This window comes from Poecile atricapillus, chromosome 9, assembly GCF_030490865.1.
Source record: "Poecile atricapillus isolate bPoeAtr1 chromosome 9, bPoeAtr1.hap1, whole genome shotgun sequence".
In the NCBI taxonomy this organism is placed as follows: Eukaryota; Metazoa; Chordata; class Aves; order Passeriformes; family Paridae; genus Poecile; species Poecile atricapillus.
Genome location: NC_081257.1, coordinates 15,281,305 through 15,291,778, shown reverse-complemented (window position 1 = coordinate 15,291,778; position 10,474 = coordinate 15,281,305). Strand labels below are relative to the sequence as shown.

The 10,474-nt window shown below is 64.1% G+C and overlaps 1 protein-coding gene across 1 annotated transcript; it reads right to left on the bottom strand.

Moving 5' to 3' along the window:
* Nucleotides 1-154: 154 nt before the first annotated feature.
* Nucleotides 155-10,388, bottom strand: LOC131582308 (laminin subunit beta-2-like). Its single transcript, XM_058845319.1, has 33 exons — nucleotides 10,191-10,388; nucleotides 9,864-10,027; nucleotides 9,637-9,772; nucleotides 9,382-9,455; nucleotides 9,105-9,293; nucleotides 8,966-9,029; nucleotides 7,887-8,089; nucleotides 7,680-7,800; nucleotides 7,190-7,378; nucleotides 6,940-7,119; nucleotides 6,751-6,863; nucleotides 6,584-6,663; nucleotides 6,371-6,506; nucleotides 6,042-6,197; nucleotides 5,802-5,929; nucleotides 5,604-5,721; nucleotides 5,295-5,487; nucleotides 5,077-5,220; nucleotides 4,742-4,973; nucleotides 4,503-4,666; nucleotides 4,202-4,423; nucleotides 3,449-3,663; nucleotides 3,260-3,356; nucleotides 2,819-3,191; nucleotides 2,563-2,747; nucleotides 2,246-2,487; nucleotides 1,976-2,179; nucleotides 1,739-1,883; nucleotides 1,230-1,437; nucleotides 1,007-1,148; nucleotides 741-917; nucleotides 505-664; nucleotides 155-420 (listed from the first exon to the last, which is right to left on the bottom strand). The coding sequence occupies exons 1-33, from the start codon at nucleotides 10,246-10,248 to the stop codon at nucleotides 284-286; spliced, it is 5,349 nt and encodes a 1,782-aa protein (XP_058701302.1). The 5' UTR covers nucleotides 10,249-10,388; the 3' UTR covers nucleotides 155-283.
* Between the last annotated feature and the right edge of the window lie 86 nt (nucleotides 10,389-10,474).

The window sequence follows — 10,474 nt, the reverse complement described above, 5'->3', positions numbered from 1 at the left end:
ATGCGCCCCAGCCCCGCTGCCGATTCCCGCCCCACCGCTCGACCCCAAACCCCGCTGTTGCCCCACGCCCGGTGGCGGCCAGCTCCCACCCCGGGGGAAGCCGCTGTGGGCTCCCGGGGCGGACGGCCCACGGCACGGGGCAGAGGTGAGGCGGTCTTGCTCTGTAACTTTATTCACACGGGGGTACCCTGCAGCCCCCACCCCGCCTCCCGCTGCGGGGGCAGGCAGAGGGTGGGCAGCAGGCGGCTGGGCGCTCCAGGGGGGTCCAGGCCCCTCCGGGGGATCACTGGCAGGTGTTGTAGATCTGGACCTGTTGGTTGATGGTGGCCAGCACCTCCCTCATTCTGGCCTCCAGCCCGCCCAGCTGGGCTGCTTTGGCATCCAACACCCGCTCGTTCCGCTCGTACTCCTCCTCCAGTGCTGCAGGGACAGGGAGAACATGAGTCAACCCTGCTCCCCACCACTGCCCCCACTACCGCCCCAGCATCCCCCCTCCGGCCTCACCTCGCAGCCGCTGCAGCTTGCCCTGGGCATCCTGCAGCAGCCCTGCAGCTTCCTCCCGTAACTGCTGTGCCCGGCTGCCCGCCTGCTGTGCGCCCTGCGCCCGGTGCTCCACCAGCTCCTGTGCTGTCCGGTACCGGTCCCGAAGTCGTCCCTCCAGCATCTGCTGGGCAGTGGGGCTGGTCAGCGGGATCGTTGGGGTAGCACTGCTGCCACACTGGTGGCCCCTGATCACCCACCTGCTTAGCCTCACCGGCCCGGTCCCGCGCACTGCTGGCTGCCTCCTGGGCACGTGTAGCTGCCAGGCTGTTGTTTGCACGTTTCACCTTCAGGGCATCGGTCTGCCTGTCCAGGATCCCAATCTGCTCCATAGCATCTGCCAGCTGCTGCTCTGCATTACCTGTCTGGGTCTGCATCTGGGGATTGGTGGCATGGGAGTTTGGTGTCGTTGCACTGACCACATGGTGGAGATGGGGTCCCATGGTCATAGGGATGGGGCTCTTACCATGCTAAGGGCTCTCTCACTGTGCTGGATGTCACCAGCAGCTTGCTGCAGTGCCTGCTCGGCCATGCCCTGGGCTTGCCGCGCCTCCTCCAGAGCCTGCCGCACTGCCTCGGCTGTGCCCCGCACTCCCTCTGCCCGTGACCTGCGGCCAGACAGAAAGGCCTCAGCATAGCCTGGGCTGGGGGTCCCTGCAGGGATTGCGTCTTCATGTCCCTGGGCTCACCTGGCCCGCTGAGCATCCTGCAGCAGCTGCCCAGCCTGATGCACATCACCGGCTGTCTGCTCCAGGATGGCATCCACGCTGGCCAGGCTGCGCACCCGTGTCTTGATCTCCTCGGCCAGGCGGTGGATCTGGTCCGGTGCAGCGGGGAGTGACAACTCCAGTACCCGACTGGCTACCACCTCAATGCTCTCAGGATCAGCCCCCTCCTCTGCAGGTGGAAGCAGTCAGTGTGTTCCCTACAGCACTCCGGGGTGGAGGGGGCAGGCAGAGCAAAGGGCAGAGGGGAACGTGGGACAGGGCAGGGGGGCAGAGATGGCTGGATGGCACAGGATGGTTGGGGCAGGGCAGGGGCCATGCAATGCAGCATGGGGGCAGGGGTGGCACAGCCCACATGCAGTGTTGGGACAATTCAGTGCGGCGCCGTGCAGGGTCAGTGCAGTGTGGTGCAGGTGCAGAGCCACAAAGCCCTGGGCAGGGGTGGCCAGCCCTCCCGGCATGCCGGCACTCACGGCTCAGGAAGGCCTTGACATGGCTGATTAGCTCCCTCAGCTCCTTGTTGGAGCTCTCCACACGGGCCCTGGTCTGGTTTGCCTTGTCCAGGGCTGCCTGTGCTCGCAATCGGGCCTCGTCTGCCTTCCCCTTGGCCTCTGCCACCTGAGAGTGGGCAGAGACCCTTAGTGCCAGCCCCAAGGGCTGCAGAGTGTGGCTCTGCCACCGGATCCCACCAGCACCCATGTACCACACACCTTGTGGGATAGCTGGGCCATGTCACTGGCAGCCTGACGCAGCTCCTCCTGGGCATGGCGTGCCCGGTCCAGAGCACTGTCAGCCTTGGACACGGCTCCACCACAGCTCAAACCGCCACAGCGTCGTCGCCCATCCTCATCCCGGCAGCCGGCACCCCCACAAGGGCTCTCGGCACAGGGAACATCACCCGCCACACCGCAGACCTGCAAGGCAGCATGGGATCAGGGCAGCTCTGGGTGCCGTTCCCCAGTCCCCTCCCTACGTCCCACCTTCTCGTTGAGTGGGTGCAGGCTCAGCGCCGATGTCCTTGCTGCCAGGTCCATCAGTGCCCTCCGGCTGGCCGCATTGTGGCGATTGAAGTCATCCCGGTGGCTGGCCAGGAGCTGCTCAGTGCGGTGACGAGTGTCCGCTGAGATGCTGACAGGGCTGGGCACGGCACGGGTGGAGGCGTCCGCCTGGCGCTCGGCCTCCCGCGACTCCTCATACGACTGACGAATACTGTCATAGGCACCTGCGGGGACAGGGACACTGTCAGACCCCTGGCCATGGCCTGACCACCCTGGGCTGGCTCTGTGGTGTGGCTCACCAAGGAAATTGGAGGTCTTGAGAGTGTGTAGCTGCTGTTCCAAGTCCCGCAGGCTGTGGTTGAGGGCGCGGGCACCCCGGTCCACCGTGTTCAGCACATGGCTGGCATTAAAGTTGGCATCCTGAGCAGCTGTCAGCTCCCCTTCCACCCGTGTCAGCCTCTCAGTTGCCTCCTCGATCTGCCGCCTGCAAGGGAAGGGCGTGAAAAGCTGCCCCCATGGCTACCCTGGGAACCGTGCCCTGTGCCAAGTGCTCACCGCAGCCCCTCCATGGTGTGTGTCAAGTGGGCAGCGGTAGCAGCAGTGGTGTTGCGGGTGGCCACCACATCACGTACAGTGGCCAGGTTTTCCTCCAGCTGCCGGAAGGTGCCCTCGAAGGCACCAGCAGCCCCGGTGTGCTGCAGGAGGCTGGCCCGCTGTGCCAGCGCTCGGGTACGGGCGGCCAGATCCTGTACCACACGGTCCCAGTCCCCGAAGCAGGGGTGGCAGGGCTGGCAGGCAGGGAAGGTACCAGAAAAGCCCCGGGCACACTGGTCACAGCGGACTCCAGAGATGCCAGGCTGGCAGTCACAGTGGCCACTGCTGCGGTGGCACTGGGCACTGGCTATGCCACGGGGGTCACAGTCGCAGGCTGCAGGGAGAGTAGTGTTAGGGCACCACAGGGCCCACTGTGGTCCCCCCGCTGGCACCAGTTCTCACCTCGGCACTGCTGCCGTGGGTCACCCCAGTGGTGCTCCTGGCAGTCGGTGCAAGTCCGGCCCCCAAAGCCTGGCCGGCAGGAGCACTGCCCTGTGAACTGACAGACATGGCATGGGCAAGGCTGGCACTGCTGCAGCACACCCCCACCACCATCCCATCCCCCCAGCCCCTCTCCCTGTTGTGTCTCACCTGGTTGCAGGTGGGTGTCAGGGAGTGCTGGGGGTGGCAGGCGCAAGGCTGGCAGCCTTGCCCACTGGCCAGGTTCCAGAAGTTGGGGCTGCAGCGGTCACAGCTCTGGCCCTCCACATTGGGCAGGCAGTGGCACTGCCCGCTGTGTCTGTCACAGTGGCACTGCTGGGGCCCACAGGTGCTGGCGTCAGTGCCCAGGGGGTTGCAGGAGCAACCTGGAACCGAGAAGCACTGAGCAGCGATAGAGATGAGGGAATAAGAACAAGGATGGGGATGAGACTGGGATGGAGATGTTGTGGGAGTTCTTGTGGGGACAGAGCAGGAGAGGGATGATGACAGATGAGGGTGGAAGCAGGATGGAGACAGAGACTGGGCAAGGATGGGGTGGAGACTGGATGGAGGTGGAATGGGAGCAGCATGAGGACTGCTGCTGGGGATGGGATGGAGATGGGACCAGGGTCAGGACAGAGCTGGAATAAGGACAGGATGAGGACAGATGGATGGCAGTGGGGATGGGACAGCAATGGGGACAAGAATGGGCATAAGAATAGGATATAGATGGGATGGAATAAGTTGGACATGGGGACAGGGACTGGACCATAGTTCTGGGCCTGAGCAGAAGAGACAACCCTGTTCCAGGGCAAGGACTCCACAGCACTGTGCACAAGCAGGGGCAGCCATGGGTGCACATGGTCCCCAAGACATATCAGGCCCTGGAGGCAAGTCTGTCTTGGCATGGCAGTGGGTACTCACGCCTGCAGCTGTGTCGTGTGGCATCTCCATAGAAGCCAGGCTGGCACTCAGCACAGTGGGGCCCTGCTGTGTTGTAGAGGCAGCGCAGGCACTGCCCTGTGCGCCGGTCACACGCCTCTGGGTCCGTCACATCGATGTTATCGTGGCACTGGCAGGGCAGGCAGCGCCCGCCCTGCAGAGGGTCCCCATAGTACCCAGGGGCACACTCATCACAGCGGGAACCTGCTGACACAGAGCACTGGGCAGTGCCCGGGGACAGGGCACCCGAGAAGGCACTGAGTGTGCTGTGGCAGGTACTCACCTGTGTACCCAGGGCTGCAACGGCAGACAACCTGCTGGGAACGGTTGTCTTGGTAGCAGGAGGCAGCAAAGTGGCGGGGGGTGCTGGGCCCCTCAGGACAGGGGCAGGGCCGGCAGTGCTGCCCAGAGCCAAGCGCTGGGTTCCCAAAGTGTCCAGCTGCACACCTGCGGGCAGGAGGTCAGCAGGAGCTGAGGCTGCTGGCAGCACCCTGCCCCAGTCCGGGCATTCACCCCACCTACCTCTGGCATCTTTCACCATCTGTGTGGTCACGGCAGCGCAGGCAGCTGCCTGTCCGAGGGTCACAGTTCTCAGCATGCCCATTGCACTGGCAGGGCCGGCAGGCAGGGAAGCCCCAGTGGCCGGGCTGGCAGCGGTCACAACGTGGGCCATGGGTGCCCTCACGGCAGGGGCACTGCCCTGTGGTGCTGTCGCAGATGGTGCTCACTGAACCCTCACGGCTGCACTGGCATGCTGAAAAGCACAGCACCCAGTGTCTGCCCCCGAACTGTAGAGAGCATCCCTTCCCACACCCCCAGCCACAGGATGCCCAGGCTTCTCTCCCACTGGCACTCACGTCGGCACCCGCCAGGCCCAAAGCCAAAGGTTCCTGGTGAACACCGGTGACAGCGCCGTCCCATGACATTGGGTTTGCACTGGCACTGCCCGCCCTGGGGCTGGCACTCGGCACTGAGCGAGCCCTGGGGATCGCAGAGGCAGGCTGCAGGCAAAGAGCAGGATCAGTGTCAGCTGCTGTGGCACAGGGTGCAGGACATGGTGTGGGGCTGTACTCACGCAGTGCCCCATCATGCAGGATGGCTGAGAGACTGTGCAGGAGGCTGGAGCACGGCTCGGCCACGGGTGAGGGCCCTGCAGCGTAGAAGGGCTGGGCACAGTGGTACCGCTCAAAGGTCTCCCGGCGCTCCATGGAGCTGGGGTCGCCCGCAATGAACATCTCCAGTGAGGAGTAACGGGGCAGGAGCACCAGCTGCAGGGCAAAGTCAGTGGAATGTCATGTCCCTCTCACCCTGTGTTCTCTATGGCTGCATCCTATCCCCCTTGAAGGGCTGCTGTCCCCCATCCCACTGCCCATCTGCCCCTCACCGAATCGATGAGCACACTGGCAGTGGGATCCTGATGAGCAGCAGCACAGCCCAGTTCCAGGCGGAGTTTGTAGGAGACACCCTGCTCCAGACAGATGGGCTGGGACAGCACCACGTACCTGGATGGGGGTAAAACAGCAAGGGCAGCCATGTGCCCCCAGTGAGCCCCAGCACTGCCCAGCCCTACTGAGGTGCTTACCTGGCACCGGATGGGAGGCTGGTGGAAAGCTGGTCATCAGCAGGGATGGTGTTTCCACAAGGGCTGCTGGCAGAGATGGGGCTGGGGCGCAGCACCTTCAGCCCCACCTCCTGCCAAGCCTCTGGGTGCTAGCAGCCGAGAAGGGGCAGTGTCAAAAAAGCCTCACCATCTGGAACGCCCCACCACTACCTCCCAATCTGGCAATATATCACACTGCTGGCTTCACTATCTGGTGCTCACCTGGGGCTCATAGCGGATGACGACATCATACTCGGTGGAGAAAGGCACATCACTCACGTGAAACTCCACCCAGCCACCTTCCAACATGCGGGCAAAGCCTGTCCCTGTCCAGGAAGCTGGATGATCTGGTGGGGGCTCACGCTCCACCACTGAGCCCTGGTGGAAGCAGGTGTTTTGAGATGGGACGCTAAAAATCGCCTTGGCCAGCAGGAACTGCTCTGCCCTGAGTAGGGAGCAGACCACTGCCTGCTGGTTTGGAGACCCTGCAAAGGGGCACACACTGCCCTGCTCTGCTTGATGTCCTCCCCAGGGACACCTTCATTCCTTACCTGATGCAGCCGTGCATCCTCCGCCTCATAGGTGTAATGATCCAGGTTGATGCGGTAGAAACCAGTCTCCACCTGTTCACACTGTCGTCCTATCACATGGCTGCGGCACTGGCACTGCCCTGTCCCCATGGCACACCTGGTACCCCAGCAGCACCATCAGCCCTGATGCCAGGAGGGGTGTCCCTTGCCCTCTGCATCCCCACAAAGACTCACAGGTTGTTGCGAGCACCTCCCACATCGCAGTCACAGGGCCGGCAGCCTGGCAGGTCATGGCTCAGTCCCCAGTGCTCGGGCTGCAGAGGGCAAGGGTGTTAGAGAGCAACCATCTGTGTACTATAGTTCTGAGCACTGTGCATGGGCTGTGGCACAGCCCCACTCACCAGGCACTGGCTGCAGCTGCGCCCGGTCACCAGCTGCTTGCAGAAGCACTCCCCACTGACAGGGTCACACCGACTGCCATCAGCCACCGTGCCACGGGGGTCACAGTGGCACCCTGCATGGAGAGCCAGCAGTTTTCAGCAATGCCAAACCACATGCCTGACCCCAGTAGGTGCCACCCTGGTACCTACTCCGGCAGCCTTGCGGGTTGTTGGTGCTGAGGCCGAAGAAGCCGGGTTTGCAGCGGTCGCAGCGGGGACCAGCCACATGCTCCTTGCAGCGGCACTGCCCCGCAATCAGGCCCCTGGCTGGGTCATCAGCACTGTCGCACAGCCCACCATCCAGAGAACCCTCAGGGTCACAGTCGCAGGCTGGAGAGACAGGCAGGGTCAGCACTGTGACCACCAAAACACCACCCTGCACAGCCTGTCCCGCACTGACCTCGGCACACCGCAGGGTCCCGCAGGTCCTTGGTGGGGTCCTTGTAGTAAAAGGGCTTGCAGAGGTGACAGCGACGGCCCATGGTGTTGTGCTGGCAGCCATCACACACAGCCCCACTGGTGTTCCCCGTGGCCAGGAACACGGCCATGTCAAAGTGGCACCGCCGTGAGTGCTCGTTGCAGTCACAGCCTGCAGGGACAGCACCATGGCATGGCATGCGGCACCACAGCCCACATCTGGCAGGCAGCAGCCCCAGTGCCAAACCTCCCCTGCCTGGATTCCCCTTACTCTGATATGCAGCACCACAACCCCAAACCTCCCCAAAGTACAGCCTGCAGCACCCCAAAACCCCCAGCCAGTCTGCACAGTGTCAGTCACCACCAAACCACATTCCACTGTACAGTGCCCCAAAACCCCTGGCAAAGCACAGCCTGACAACTCTGGCACCAGGTTCACCGTGCCAGGGGCTGGTGCCAGCAAGGGCACTCACGGCGACAGGCGTTGGTGCTGGAGCCCTCGGCCGGGCGCCAGGGCAGGTCTTGGTAGAAGTCCTCACAGCGCTCGCAGTTCAGCCCCTGCGTGTGATGTTTGCAGACACAGCGCCCGTGCACCTGCCAGGATGCCATGGTGAGGAGTGTGGGACTAGGTGGCACAGCTACCTAGCTCCAGCAGGGCACACAGTCCTGGCTTGCCCTACCATGCCATCGGTGGTGGCGGGGGCCCCGCTGAGCGGGGCACACTCAGAAGCGTGCCCGTAGCAGAAGCAGTTCCCGCGCATCACCAGCTCGTAGAGCGCGTAGTAGTACTTCTCCCGGATCTCCCGTCGTGAGTCCAGCAGGTTGTCCCCCAGCGTGTGCAGCTTGGTGAGGTTCACACGCAGGTTGGTGACACGCAACAGGTCTAGGGCAGGGAGAGACCCCAGTTGGCACAGGGTGGCTGGGCATGTCTATGCACAGCTCACCTCTGCCAGGCACAGGTGGGCTGGGCTGTGCATGGCACAGGAGGCTGTGGGTGGTTCAGAGAAGCTGGGCATAGCTGGGATGGGCTGTGCACAGCATGGGGCGTCCATTAGGGCTGCACGGTATCAGGCTGGTCTGCTGTGGTTTTCTATGTCGCACAGTATTGGCCCAGCGCTGTGCAAGGTTTGGCTCAGAGGCACGTGTTTGCACATGGCCAGGCTGGGCTGTACGTAGCTGTAGGGGTTCAGCTCTCACACACGTAGTTGTGTAAAATCTGGCTGTGCGTGGGCTGGGCTCTGCACTCCCACAGCAGGGGCAGGCTGGGACCCCACCAGTGCAGAACAACACCCTTGGCACAGCACCTTTATATGTCTCGGGGCATTCACCACTGGGGGCTCTGCCCAGGAGATGGCTGTGCCTGGTGGATGCAGCCGGGAGGCCCTGGGAAGACAGGATGGCTTCCCCAGAACTGCAGTTTCCCAGCGGCCCTGCCCTGCAGATTCTTCCCCTCCTGCTCCCAGTCTAAATTTAGCCTTGAGTGATTAACCCACTGTGCCCTGTGCCCAGCCTGACTCCCTGTCACAAACCACAGGTGGTGTTGGACTCAGCCATGGCACAGCCATCCTCCTCCATTTAACCCAATGCAGCCTGACCTTTAGCTGCTCTCATAAGGAAGGGTGCAGAGGAGTCCAAGACCCTGAGGAGGCTGGATCAGGTCCTGACCCCTGTGTAGGGCCCAGAGCAGGGAGAGAGCAGCCAAAATAGCTACGCCCAAAATAGAGCAGCCAAGCAGGAGCCCAGATGGCTGGCAACTCACTTTGGATGGCAGGGCTGTAGGGGTCCCGGATGGGGATGGCAGGGTCCAGCACCCGGTAGATGACCTGGAAGGGATAGCAAGGTGATGAGAGCAGTGCAGGGGATCCCCTGACTCTCCTGGGACACTGCTAGGGCCTCACCTCCCCCTCAGTGGAGGGCTCGATGTCAGAGTAGCGAGACTCGCAGACGACATCATCAATGTGGCGTGGGGGCCCATGGGGGATGTGGGGAAAAGAGGCAGCGCAGTCGTAGGCGAAGTAGCGATACACTTTCCAGGTGTGCCCAAAGTCGGCTGAGCGCTCCACCAGCATGGCCGCGGGGCGGAATGTCTGTGAGACACCCAGGTAGGATAGGGGCTAGCCCCACAGTCCCTGAGGGCATGTTACATCCTGTCCCGTCCCACATGCTGGGACCCACCTTGAAGGTCATGATCAGATGGGTGAAGTGGAACTCAGCCTCCAGGTCCAGCTGGATGCTGACGTGCTCCACACCTGGGGATGACAAGTGGAAGCACCCGCTCACAGGTCCCGGGGGCTCGTCCCTCCACCCGGCAGTGGTCCAGGGGCGCGGCCGCGGCCACAGGCTGAGTCACACTTCCTCAGTGTGGGAGGAAGGGAAGGAGAGCCCCCCGGGACAGGACAGGATGCCCCACCACCCCCACCCATTGCTCACCATTCTCCGACTGCCACCAGGCTTTCTTGGGGCGGGGGGCAAAGCTGGTGACCACATTCTCGATGCGGTGGCTTTTGGTGTTGGTGCGGGCATCGTAGGGCCGCCGCGAGTCGCAGATGAAGCACTTTTTCTCCTCCTGAGAGTTGGGAAGCTCAGTAATGTGTGTCCCCAACCCTGTCCCGTGCTCCTCATCCTCGTCCGGTCCCCACAGGTCCCGTCCCCCTCACCTGGAGGTGGCTGACGATGCAGTAGGGCTGGGGCCGGCGCAGCCCGCAGGTGGAGGTGGCACTTAGGCGGGCTGCTCGCCCCACCAGCAAGTCCCCGGTGGCCGGGTAGCAGCTGCCGCGGGCACAGCCCTGGGGGGAATCGGGGGCCAGGGCCACCCCCAGCCCTGCGGAGCGGCGGGTGGCTGAGGGCGCTGCGGGGCGGAGGGGGGCCGGGGCTCCCCCCGCCGCGCCCGGGGCCCCTTCCGCGACCGCCCGGAAACAGGACGGCGGGGCCGGGCCGGACCCCGGCGCCCCCCGGCCCCGCTGCGGCGGGGGGCGCGGACTCACCGGCCAGCAGCGGCAGCAGCAGGAGGACGGCGGGGCTCCGCTTCGCCGGGCTCCGCATCGCGGGGCGCGACGGGGCGCGACGGGACGGAAAGGGGCGCAAAGGGGGCGCTCGGCAGGTGCCCGACGGTCCCGTCCCGTCCCGTCCCGAACCACCGGTTCCCCTTCTCGTTCCCGTTCCCAGTCCCTTCCCCGTCCCCTTCCCGGTCCCTCCCGGCCCCTCCGAACTGGCGGCAGGCGCAGCGCTCGGGGCTGCGCGGAAAGCGCGGGGCGGATCCCGGCCGGAG

Bases quoted from the DNA above. Each gene is read 5' to 3' on its own strand.
- LOC131582308 (XM_058845319.1), bottom strand. From the start codon at position 10,248: ATGCGGAGCCCGGCGAAGCGGAGCCCCGCCGTCCTCCTGCTGCTGCCG. The intron at 2,488-2,562 runs GTGAGCCACACC...CTGTCCCCGCAG, and splicing joins CAAGACCTCCAATTTCCTTG to GTGCCTATGACAGTATTCGT. The intron at 665-740 runs GTGGGTGATCAG...ACTGCCCAGCAG, and splicing joins GGGCCGGTGAGGCTAAGCAG to ATGCTGGAGGGACGACTTCG.